At 45.3% G+C, this 12,628-nt stretch overlaps 1 protein-coding gene across 3 annotated transcripts in view; it reads right to left on the minus strand.

Annotated features, from left to right (window-relative positions):
* si:dkey-11f4.7 (piezo-type mechanosensitive ion channel component 2) overlaps positions 1 to 12,628 on the minus strand; it is a 156,381-nt gene that overhangs the window by 47,370 nt on the left and 96,383 nt on the right. For all 3 annotated transcript variants that reach the window (XM_068000710.1, XM_068000709.1, XM_068000708.1), the window contains exons 35-37: positions 9,267 to 9,434; positions 5,319 to 5,594; positions 1,599 to 1,857 (exon numbers count right to left, since the gene is read on the minus strand). In XM_068000710.1, coding sequence (XP_067856811.1) covers positions 1,599 to 1,857; positions 5,319 to 5,594; positions 9,267 to 9,434 — 703 coding nt within the window. The remainder of the gene's footprint in view (positions 1 to 1,598; positions 1,858 to 5,318; positions 5,595 to 9,266; positions 9,435 to 12,628) is intronic.

Consider the following 12,628-nt stretch of genomic DNA (forward strand, 5'->3'; position numbering starts at 1 on the left):
GCCGCCTTCTTGAACCGCTGCAGTCCGTGTGGTGAAGGTTCTCCCACAGTGCTGGTAGGAAGGGAGTTCCAGGATTTTGACCTCAACTCCATTAACCTGCCTCTGCTCCATAGCCCTTGATACCCTTATGATTAACTTGGGCAAAGAGGGCAGGCATTGGAGCAAGTAAAACCTGTTGAGTATTTGATTTGAACAGTTAAAATTAAGCTCTGGAGAGTAAACAATTGAAGGAAATTGGTACACCCGGGCAGAATGAAGGGTTACCGACACGGATAGGGCTGGAGGTTTTTGTACCCATGAGGAACCGCGGTAGAATCCTTATTGGACAAATCAGGCATGGATCCAAGAATGACACCATTTATTGTTTGAAAAATGATGATGTGGAATGTTAGCCAGATTGTGGAGGAACATGGAATTGGTAGTGCAGAGTGGAGTCATAGGAACCAGAGCACGACTGCACACTCGAATAACATTGAACACCACTCACCAATTGGATAGGTACTGTCAAATAAAGCTCCACCAAATGACCCATGGAGAGGGCCTGGGGTAGACAGTCTGTAGGGGGTGCTAAGAGGATTAGGCCCGTGATGAAAAGAAGCCATGTGTGGTGAAGAGATCTCGTCTCTTGGATTCCCGTTAGGGAAGAAGGGATGTGAGGAAAAAACAGGTGCAATTAGCCCATTCTCGCAGATAAAAGAGCCATTTCAGCTCTCCAGCTCACTTCAACAGGGTTATCCAGTGAAATATCCAATCTGCATGCCTGGTTGCCCTGCAGCGTCAGCCAGACAGTGAATGATAAATGTGTGTCTGTGGAACCTGGACAATGCACAAATGGGTGTGGGAAACTGTGGAAAGGACATCGGAAAGGGGAAACTATGGTTTGGGGTTGGCCAAAATAGACACAGGAGTAGACCTTCAGCCCCCTTTGGTCGCCCTGAGTTAGATCCGCCATTCATGGCTGAACTCCAAAATCAATTCCATTTACCCGTCTTTGCTCCATACCATTATCCAACAAAAATCTTGTTGGCTTAAATGTTATTTCTATCCTCACCCAAAGTGTTCGCTGATTAGAGACCTTGTTGGGTATCGAACGGATGGAGGTTGGTTAAAACTGCAGAGCCTGAGGGAGCTTCTGGGCAATGAAATACTGTTGCTGCAACTTAAGTGGGGATTGTGGGGAGGCTCATACTGATTGAAAGGATTGCTAGCCGTGCAAGAAGGCACTTAACACTCGGGCAGTCCATTTGGCATATACCTGCACGCACATGTTAGCATTGTGATGGGTGCAAAGTACATGGGTACAATAATCTTACATTAGGATGTTCAATGCCCATGAAAGGGTTGTCTGTGTTCCCACTCTACCGATTGCACTGTTTTGGATTGCACTTGCCAAGTAAATACTGCGCACTGTCTGTTTTGATTTTTGGCATGCTTCAACACACATTTTGATAGGCAGTAAATCTGCTCGTAGGTCTGGATCTTCTGCTACACTACACAACAGTGAGGCTCTCTCCATTAGTGAACACATGTACAGCAAATAAACTAAAGAAGTGCCCAATGTTTCAAGTGTTTGCTCGCTCTCTCCTGTGCGGACATACCTCAGTGTACAGGATAGCCAACATCCAGAACCGCTTCTTGGGCCTTGGCACCGAAAGCATTGCCCAGAGGAAGACAAGAATGGGCAGTACCAAGGTCAGCACCGAGGCGGAGATCATGTGGTTGAGGATCATCACAAAGTAGCACAACATGTCCGACTGGGACATCATGGTGGTGTACAAGGCAAACAGCAGCTTCAGCAGGTGAGGCAAACTACTGTAGAATCTGTCCGACTCCTCCAGTTCAGTGTCATAAAACATCCTGAAACAGGATAGGAAGTTAGTTTAGCAACAAAAGATGTTGGACTTACTGACTTGGGTATGAGTAAAATACAGGACATCTATTTGGATGTCATTCAGTGTAATTATCCATATCAAACCCTGGTCAATCTCCATTGCACACAGGTTGTACAGGCCAAGTATAGTCTTCAAGTGAAGTGGGGTTAAAGAGTGAGGTCAAAGGATGGGACATAAATCACCCAGAGAGCACAGAGCTAACTTAGACATCCATTCTGCCCTTATATTTATATTTCCACTGTAAATTCCTATATCCACATTTACAATGGGAACTGCCTCTGTAAATATGTCACACTGGAATTACACCCTTCTGCCAATGATGGCACTCTAGCACCTCCAGGGTAATTACAACATGACAAGTTTACAGAAGCAGTTTCCATTGTAAGCGTGGACATGAGAATTTATAGTGGAAAAGTTGACAGGAAGCGGGAACTGAAGTGATATTTTTAATTATACTCCTGTATATATTATCTGCTTCTGGACAGGGAGTGAGGATGTGTGGTCAAAATAGGCTGGCTTGGATGTTCACTCACCATATCTAAAAGATCAGTGCTTCAGAACATGATGTGAATCCCAGCCCTCTTTAGTTAGAACAGCATGATTCATGACCCAGGCTGATGGAGCCTCTTTTCAATGGGGAAGATGAAGTTGATGACTGACTGGCAGATCTGACATGAGGACTTCAGCAATCAGTCCCATGCATAACTCCACAAGATGAAAATATGTCTGCAGTGTAATTGTCATTCAAAATACATCACAAACTTACTAAAACCTATCCTAAAACGCCCTACTCTTCCCCATCCCCTACCCCACCTTCCTCCTCTTCCCTATCCCCATCTTAGAATCATAGAATCATAGAAAATTTACGGCACAGAAGGAGCCCATTCAGCCCATCGTGTTCGTGCCCGCTGAGAAACGAGCCACCCAGCCTAATCCCACTTTCCCGCATTTGGTCTGTAGCCCTGTAGGTCACGGCTCTTCAGGTGCACATCCAGGTATTTTTTTTAAATGAGTTGAAGGTTTCTGCCTCTCCCACCCTCTCAGGCAGTGAGTTCCAGACCCCCATCACCCTCTGGGTGAAAACACTTTTCCTCATTTCCGCTCTAATCCTTCTACCAATCACTTTAAATCTATGCCCTCTGGTTATTGATCCCTCCGCTAATGGAAATAGGTCCGTCCTATCCACTCTATCTAGGCCCCTCATAATTTTGTACACCTCAATCAAATCACCCCTCAGCCTCCTCTGTTCCAAGGAAAACAACCCCGGCCTATCCAATCTGTCATCATAGCTAAAATTCTCCAGTCCTGGCAACATCCTCGTAAATCTCCTCTGCACCCTCTCTAATTCAATTACTTCCTTCCTGTAATGTGGTGACCAGAACTGTGCGCAGTACTCAAGCTGCGGCCTAACTAGTGTTTTATACAGTTCCAGCGTAACATCCCTGCTTTTATATTCTATGCCTCGGCTAATAAAGGAAAGCATTCCATATGCCTTCTTAACCACCTTATCTACCTGTCCTGCTACCTTCAGGGATCTATGGACATGAGATTTTGGAGATATAAAACTGAAATCAAGTTATAAATACAAATATTTCCCTGAAAGAGACACTTAATAATTAGACAAAGTCTTGTGTCAACAACCAGGATTAGCACCCTTGTTGTTTAAATATATGGCTTATTATACAGCTATGCAGACAATGTATTTGGCACCTACCAAGTGATTCATATATAGGTAACCACACTGTTCCTCACTTCTTCTACACCTCTCAGTATCCTCCCATTTATTCTGTATTCCCTTGCCTTGTTTGCTCTCCCCAAATGCATTACCTCACACTTCTCCGGATTGAACTCCATTTGCCACTTTTCTGCCCATCTGATCAGTCCATTGATATCTTCCTGCAGTCTACAGCTTTCCCCCTCACTATCAACCACATGACCTATCTTTGTGTCAACCGCAAATTTCTTAATCATGCCCCCTACGTTTAAGTCCAAATCGTTAATGTATACCACAAAAAGCAAAGGACCTAGTACCGAGCCCTGAGGCACTCCACTGGAAACAGCCTTCCAGTCGCAAAACACCCGTCAACCATTACCCTTTGCTTCCTGCCACTGAGCCAATTTTGGGTCCAATTTGCCACATTCCCTTGGATCCCATGGTTCTTTACTTTTTTGACCAACTGCCATGTGGGACCTTGTCAAAAGCCTTGCTAAAATCCATGTAGACTACATCAATTGCGTTACCCTCATCGATCCTCCTTGTCACCGCCTCGAAAAATTCAATCAAGTTAGTCAGACATGATCTCCCCTTAACAAATCCATGCTGACTGTCCTTGATTAGTCCATGCCTTTCTAAGTGACAGTTTATCCTGTCCCTCAGAATTGATTCAAATAATTTGCCCACCACCGAGGTTAGGCTGACTGGCCTGTAATTACTCGGTCTATCCTTCGCTCCCTTTTTAAACAATGGTACAACGTTAGCAGTCCTCGAATCCTTTGGCACCACACCTGTATCCAGTGAAGTTTGGAAAATGATTGTTAAAGCCTCCGCTATTTCTTCCCTGGCTTCTTTTAACAGCCTGGGATACATTTCATCTGGCCCTGGTGATTTATCCAGTGTCAAAGATGCTAATCCCCTTAATACTTCCTCCCTCACTATGTTTATCCCATCCAATATTTCACACTCCTCCTCCTTAACTTCAATCCCTGTATCATCCCTCTCCTTTGTGAAGACAGATGCAAAGTATTCATTAAAAACCATACTCACATCGTCCACCTCCACACATAGTTTACCTTTTTGGTCTCTAATAGGCCCTACTCTTTCCTTAGTTATCCTCTTGCTCTTAATGTATTTATAAAACATCTTTGGGTTTTCTTTGATTTTACCTGCTGATATTTTTTCATGCCCTCTCTTTGCTTTCCCAATTTTCTTTTTAACTTCACCCCTGCACTTTGTATACTCCTCGAGGCTTTCCATAGTATTGAGTTCCCGGTGTCTATCATAGGCTTTCTTTTTCTGCCTTATCTTACCCTGAGTGCTTCTTGACATCCAGGGGGCTCTAGATTTGGCAGCCCCTTCCTTTTTCTTTGTGGGAACATGTTTACCCTGAACCCCTTGAATCACCCCTTTGAATGTCTCCCACTGCTCTTCTTCCTCTTCCCCTTCCCTCACCCCATCTTCCTCCTCTTCTCCATCCATTAACCCCATCCTTCTCCTCTTACCCAACACCTACCCCTCCATTATCTTCTTCCCCTCGCTTCCTCTTCCCCATCTCTCTAATCTCTCCCCTCCCATCTGCCTTCAAACCCCTCCCTATAACCCCTCACCTGCGTAGGTCCAATTATCCCCCTGCCCCTTAACTCCACTTGGTGTGGCCGTGGCGCCCCGTGGGAGATCGACTAGTAATCGATAAGAGAGCTGTTTCTCACTTGTTGAGGAGTAAATCACTTGCTGTTAGGAGACGACTCTCACAGGTGAGAGGAGTTAACTGGTCAGTCTTCGACATCTGCTCATTAGGTTCCATGTACAGGTCCTCCATGGAGAGGCTTACACCATTGTAGCTGTCTGTTACTGTATTGTAGGCAGGTGGGTGGTCAGATTTTTGGGATTGTGGCGTTATAATGTCTTCAGCAACCTCTTCATCTTCCTCTATGGTTTCCGTTGTTCCTGACCATGAACTTAACATGGTACACTGGGTCGGTGTACTAGAAACAGGAACAGGTTTTATGAAAGAGTCAGACAACTGCCTATTCCATTAAAGATACAATCAAATCCTGTAGGGGGGAAAAAGGGAAGGTACTGAAATAGGCTATAAAGGGGATTAGAAGTGCAAAGGGAGCCCTTGATGTCAGCCTTGGTTCAGTGGGTGGCATTCCTGCCTCTGTCAGCAGGTTGTGGGTTCAAGTCCCACTCCAGGACTTGAGCACATAATCCAGACTGACACTTCAGTGCAGCACGGAGGGAACACGTTGGAGGTGCCCGTCTTTTGGATGAGGCGTTAAACCTCTCAGGTGGATATAAAAATCCCATAACACTATAGAAGAAAAACAGGGGAGTTCTCCCCGGTGTCCTGGCCAATATTTATCCCTCAACCAACATCACTAAAACAGATGATCTGGGCATTATCACATTGCTGTTTGTGGAACCTTGCAGCGCACAAATTGGCTGCCGCATTTCTTACGTTACAACAGTGATGACACTTCAAAAGCACTTAATTGGCTATGAAGCCTTTGGGATGTCCTGAGGTTGTGAAAGGCGCTATATAAATGCAAATTCTTTGTTATTTTTTTCTCGAGATGAATGTACCAAAGAAGATCAAGCACAATCCTGAAACATTGTCTCAGTAAAAGTGATGAGAAGGGAACTAGAAGACTAAAGATTAAAAGTGGTGCAATAATTGAACAGGAAGTGGACAACTAGAATTATTTACTAATTATTTTCTGAAGTGTTCACTCTAACATTACAAAGCTCAGGGCCCCGGCCCTGGCCATCCCCCTCCCCGGCCCTGGCCCTGAGGCAGTGCAACATTAATGGGGTGGGGTTTCTGCTCACCCTGAACTTGCACCCCTGACCTGGCTGCTTTCCCGGGGTCAGGCTCATTAAAAGAATTTTGGTGACTCCTGGTGGGATTCCCACCTGTATTAGGGAGTCCATCTCAGGAGAGATCGGGGGGGGGGGGGGTCGGGTCGGGGAAGAAGAAATCACTAGGGGAAGGGGGGGAATCGCTGCGATGGCCTCAAGCACCTATAACGGGATAGCCTGGCTGACTGATCCCCAGGCAATCTGGGCCTACTTCCATTCCACTTGTGTTCCAGCTGCAGTTCAGCGGTTCTGGGAGGGGAGGGGGGTGGTGAGATCGGCGGGCTCCCACACTGAGGTGGGTGATCCCGGTGGGGTGGTGCCTTGGACTGGCTGGCAGCGTCCCGGAATTGTTTTGTAGTTTTTTGTAGCTTTGCTGCTCCTCCTGTCCCACATCAAAAAAAAAATTGCCCTGGGCTGATTTGTGAGGGGCCTCTAGCGGTCCCTTTAAGGAACACTGGTTAGGCTGCTCACCGCCCAGTACAAAAATACCGGCGTGTGCACGGCTGTTTGAACCTCAAAATTGGGGTTCTACGTACGTCAAAGAACCGTGATTTGCAGAATTTAATGAGGCTCCAGCCTTGTAAAGGCCCCAGGCAAAATGGCAGCCTGGCGAATGGGATTGGTGCAGGAACAGGGCGGTTAGTGCAGCACTCCAATTTTAGAACCACTACCACCTCGTTTATGTCCGGCGGACCAAGTTAAAATCAGTGTTGGTTTGGTGCAAATAATGGGGTATATGTCACGCGTACCTCACTTCTGTATTACCCATTCACGTTTGGGCGGATGTACTGACCGTCTGCTGTCACTTCTGGTCTACAAAGAGGACCTGAGGAGGATCTCTCCCGAGTGTTTTAAAGGCATTTGTCTGAACCCAACTGTTGCTCAATTAAACCCTACAAAAGATCCCACATTGTCCTGGCCAATATTTATCCCTCAACTAACATCACTAAATCAGATTATCTGCTCATTAACACATTTCTGTTTGTGGGATCTTGCTGTGCACAAATTGGTCGCCGCGTTTCCTACATTACAACAGTGACTACACTTCAAAAGTACTTCATTGGCTGTAAAGCGCTTTGGAACATCCTGAGGTTGTGAAAGGCGCTATAGAAATGCGAGTCGTTTCTTTCTTTTGCATTGAAGTCTTACTGTTGGATGACATTTTTATAGGTTCTGCCCTTTTATGGTGAAAAGAAGACAGCAAAGCCAATTTCCTTACCTTGGATGGGGATTTCTGAGGTCTCTTCTCCCACCCTGCTGGACTGCATCAGGTTGTCATGGTGTTTGCCCCCCCTCCCTCCTCCCAAAACAACACCAGCAGACACAGTGCCAGCTGCAATAACTGAGAAAACCCTACTGCGATCATCTGGGGACACAGAATGGGCAGAGATCGGTGTGATATCCCAGGGTTGGTGGTAAGAGGGTTCAAAGTTGTAACAGCCATTGTCTCCAGTGGAGCCATTCTGGAACGTTCCCATGCCAGTGACGTCATGGAGCAGCCGGGCACTGAGGGGGCCCAATCTGCCGGAGCTCTGTGCAATTAAAACTGTGGCTTTTGAAAATCCGTCAAATTGGATTTTTGCCAGCATGTTTTTCACTGTAAAATGTATTTGTCCCCAGGGTATCCCTTCCCTTTGAGTCGCAATATTTTAGTGCTTTATGCTCTGTTTTAAAATGTAGAGATCGTGAATGAGCATCACTGCTCTAGAACGGGCACCCATGTGTTGTTATGCATCATTGTTATTCTAGAATGGGCACCAATGAATTGGTGTATTTCACCATTATTCTAGAATGGGCACCAATGAATTGGTGTATTTCACCATTATTCTAGAATGGGCACCAATGAATTGGTGTATTTCACTATTATACTAGAATGGGCACCAATGAATTGGTGTATTTCACCATTATTCTAGAATGGGCACCAATGAATTGGTGTATTTCACTATTATACTAGAATGGGCACCAATGAATTGGTGTATTTCACCATTATTCTAGAATGGGCACCAATGAATTGGTGTATTCACTATTATACTAGAATGGGCACCAATGAATTGGTGTATTTCACCATTATTCTAGAATGGGCACCAATGAATTGGTGTATTTCACCATTATTCTAGAATGGGCACCAATGAATTGGTGTATTTCACTATTATACTAGAATGGGCACCAATGAATTGGTGTATTTCACCATTATTCTAGAATGGGCACCAATGAATGGTGTATTTCACCATTATTCTAGAATGGGCAGCAATGAATTGGTGTATTTCACCATTATTCTAGAATGGGCACCAATGAATTGGTGTATTTCACCATTATTCTAGAATGGGCACCAATGAATTGGTGTATTTCACCATTATTCTAGAATGGGCAGCAATGAATTGGTGTATTTCACCATTATTCTAGAATGGGCAGCAATGAATTGGTGTATTTCACCATTATTCTAGAATGGGCACCAATGAATTGGTGTATTCACTATTATTCTAGAACGGGCACCAATGAATTGGTGTATTTCACTATTATTCTAGAATGGGCACCAATGAATTGGTGTATTTCACTATTATTCTAGAATGGGCACTAACGAATTGATGGGTTTCTCTGTTATTCTAGAATGAACACTAATGAATTGGTATGAACAGCAACTTTCCATCCAGCTTTACAAATTGTTGTGTTAGAAAGCTACAAAAAACATGCAAAACAAAATGAGGTACAACAATAACTGACCAGCCACTAACCACAGCACAAACACTGCCATACCAAGAGAGCTCCATCACGTGGTAGAGCACTGTACTTTTTACCTTGAAAGCTCACTCTCCAGTGAGGAGGACATGTCAGTGTTGGGCATCTTACGCAGTCTCCACTTAATGCGATTGATGGGCTTTGGAATCACAGAGGCAGGCTCCTCAACATCTACATAGTCGATGGTCATCTGTCCTGAGTACAATATGGTGACTTCAGTGCTACAACTGGGGAAACACAAAGGGAAAATCCACAGATCAAAATCAAAAAATAACAGCAACATCTTCCTATAAGTAACTGACGTGAACACCTATTACCCTATTATGGGCACACTGGGTGATTAGCAAAGCTAAGCCCCCTTAACGTGGGGCACTGGTACCCAATATACAGCAGTGCTGCGGGTGCCCCGAGTTGCATCATCAACCCAACTGTCTCTGACGGTAAATATGGAAGCTTATTTCTTATGGAGTCTCCATTGAACCTTTCAGATCAGAGACTGAAGACTCTGAGGGTCCATGTGTAATAAATACTTTATAGGTGTTTAAAATGTTGAAAGGATTTGATGGGGTAGATAGAGAAACTATTTCCTCTGGCGGGTGAATCAAGAATGAGGGGACACAATCTTAAAATTAGAGCTAGGCAATTTAGGGAAATCAAGAAGCACTTTTTCACACAAAGGGAAGTAGAAATTTGGAACTCTCTCCCCCTAAAAGGCTGTGGATCCAGGGGAACAATTGGAGCTTTCAAGACTGAGATCGATATATTTTTGTTAGATGAGGGTATCAAGGGATATGGAGCAAAGGCAGGTAAATGGAGTTTAGGTACAGATCAGCCATGATCTAACTGAATGATGGAGCAGGCTCGAGGGGCTGAATGGCCTACTCCTGTTCCCATCGTGCTTTTCAGATACAGAGGCGAATAGAGGGCTGGAGACTTTGAGAGGGTCCGTGGGTTATAAGTCGAAGTAGACTCTTTGAAGATTGCCATTAACAAACAGGATCTGAGCAGACTTGCATCACAGCATACAATGGGCTGGATTTTTCTGTAAAGATAACGGTGAGGCTAACAGTGCTCACCGTTACTTGCACAAATCGGGCAGCGAGTGCACATGCACAGCTAAATGCAAAAATCCAGAAGTTGCTGTCTTTGATACTTTGCTCCTCCGTAAGCTCCGTGCAAACAGCATCTCACCGCCTGGCTCCCTGTTCAAATGAATGGAACGAATCAATTTGAAATTCCTGCACTGACATCATACAGACGGACTAAACGCATCACAAAAAGTTAGAGCTTCTCCATTTCAGTCTAAACACCTTTTTAACAGCGTGGTAAATCTTAATTACTGCCAAACAACCTCTCTGGCATTGAAAATTAACTTTTACAAGCAAAGAGTCTCATTCTTTCAGCTTTTAATTATTGTTGGAGATTTTTTTAAAAATTAAATACATTTTTTAAAACTTTTTCTTTCTGCCTCTTTTATTTCTCTCTCTTAATTCAATCTTTCTTTCCCTCTCTTTATTTCACTTTCTGTACCTGATTTGATATTGAATTCACTATTCTAACTTACACTTCCTGGTTCAGACTGGGCTGCTCAATAACAATTCTTCAATCTGATTGGTTAAGGAGACACACGATTGCTTACCCTGTTCACATTGGTCCCTGATGCCCTGTAGAGGGGGCCGTGCTGAATGGATGTTTGATTGACAGCAACTTGCTGTGTGAAACCTCATAGAAAGTCTATGGACAAGGGAAAGTCTAACATACAGCTAGCCCAATGAGTTGATGGTTTGGGAATCAGGTCTCCTCCCACCGGTCTCCACGTTCATCGAGATCGACTGGCTCTTGACACCTAACAACAGAGGACTACCAGCAGAAGGAATTCTTATAAAGGGCTCATGAAAACAAACAACCACTTGCATTTATATAGTGCCTTTAATGTAGTAAAACGTCCCAAGGCGCTTCACAGGAGCAAAATCAGATATAAATTGACACCGAGCCAAAGAAGGAGACTAAAGCTTGGTCAAAGAGGTAGGTTTTAAGGAGTGCATTAAAGGAAGAGAGGGGTGGAGAGAAAGAAAGGTTTAGAGAGGGGATTCCTGAGCTTAGGGCCTAGACAGCTGACGGCACGACCGCCAATGGTGGGGTGAAGGAAGTGGGAGATGCACTAGAGGCTAGAATTGGAGGAGCATAAAGATCGCGGAGGGTTGTAGGTTTGGAGGAGGTTACAAGACAAATCCAATCCGGCCAGTTACCACCCCATAAGTCTACTCTCAATCATCAGCAAAGTGATGGAAGGTGTCGTCGACAGTGCTATCAAGCGGCACTTACTCACCAATAACCTGCTCACCGATGCTCAGTTTGGGTTCCGCCAGGACCACTCGGCTCCAGATCTCATTACAGCCTTGGTCCAAACCTGGACAAAAGAGCTGAATTCCAGAGGTGAGGTGAGAGTGACTGCCCTTGACATCAAGGCAGCATTTGACCGAGTGTGGCACCAAGGAGCCCTAGTAAAATTGAAGTCAATGGGAAGCAGGGGGAAAACTCTCCAGTGGCTGGAGTCGTACCTAGCACAAAGGAAGATGGTAGTGGTTGTTGGACGCCAATCATCTCAGCCCCAGGACATTGCTGCAGGAGTTCCTCAAGGCAGTGTCCTAGGCCCAACAATCTTCTGCTCCTTCATCAATGACCTTCCCTCCATCATAAGGTCAGAAATGGGGATGTTCGCAGATGATTGCAGTGTTCAGTTCCATTCGCAACTCCTCAGATAATGAAGCAGTCCGAGCCCGCATGCAGCAAGACCTGGACAAGATCCAGGCTTGGGCTCAAAAGTGGCAAGTAGCATTCGAGCTAGGCAAGTGCCAGGCAATGACCATCTCCAACAAGAGAGAGTCTAACCACCTCCCCTTGACATTCAACGGCATTACCATCGCCGAATCCTCCACCATCAACATCCTGGGGGCCACCATTGACCAGAAATTTAACTGGACCAGCCATATAAATACCGTGGCTACAAGAGCAGGTCTGAGGCTGGGCATTCTGCGGAGAGTGACTCAGCTCCTGATTCCCCAAAGCCTTTCCACCATCTACAAGGCACAAGTCAGGAGTGTGATGGATTACTCTCCACTTGCCTGGATGAGTGCAGCCCCAACAACACTCAAGAAGCTCGACACCATCCAGGACAAAGCAACCCGCTTGATTGGCACCCCATCCACCACCCTAAACATTCACTCCTTTCACCACTGGCGCACAGTGGCTGCAGTGTGTACCATCCACAGGATGCATTGCAGCAACTCGCCAAGGCTTCTTCGACAGCACCTCCCAAACCCACGACCTCTACCACCTAGAAGGACAAGAGCAGTAGGTACATGGGAACAACACCACCTGCACGTTCCCCTCCAAGTCACACACCATCCTGACTTGGAAA

Source organism: Heptranchias perlo, chromosome 19 (assembly GCF_035084215.1).
Source record: "Heptranchias perlo isolate sHepPer1 chromosome 19, sHepPer1.hap1, whole genome shotgun sequence".
NCBI classification, from domain to species: domain Eukaryota; kingdom Metazoa; phylum Chordata; class Chondrichthyes; order Hexanchiformes; family Hexanchidae; genus Heptranchias; species Heptranchias perlo.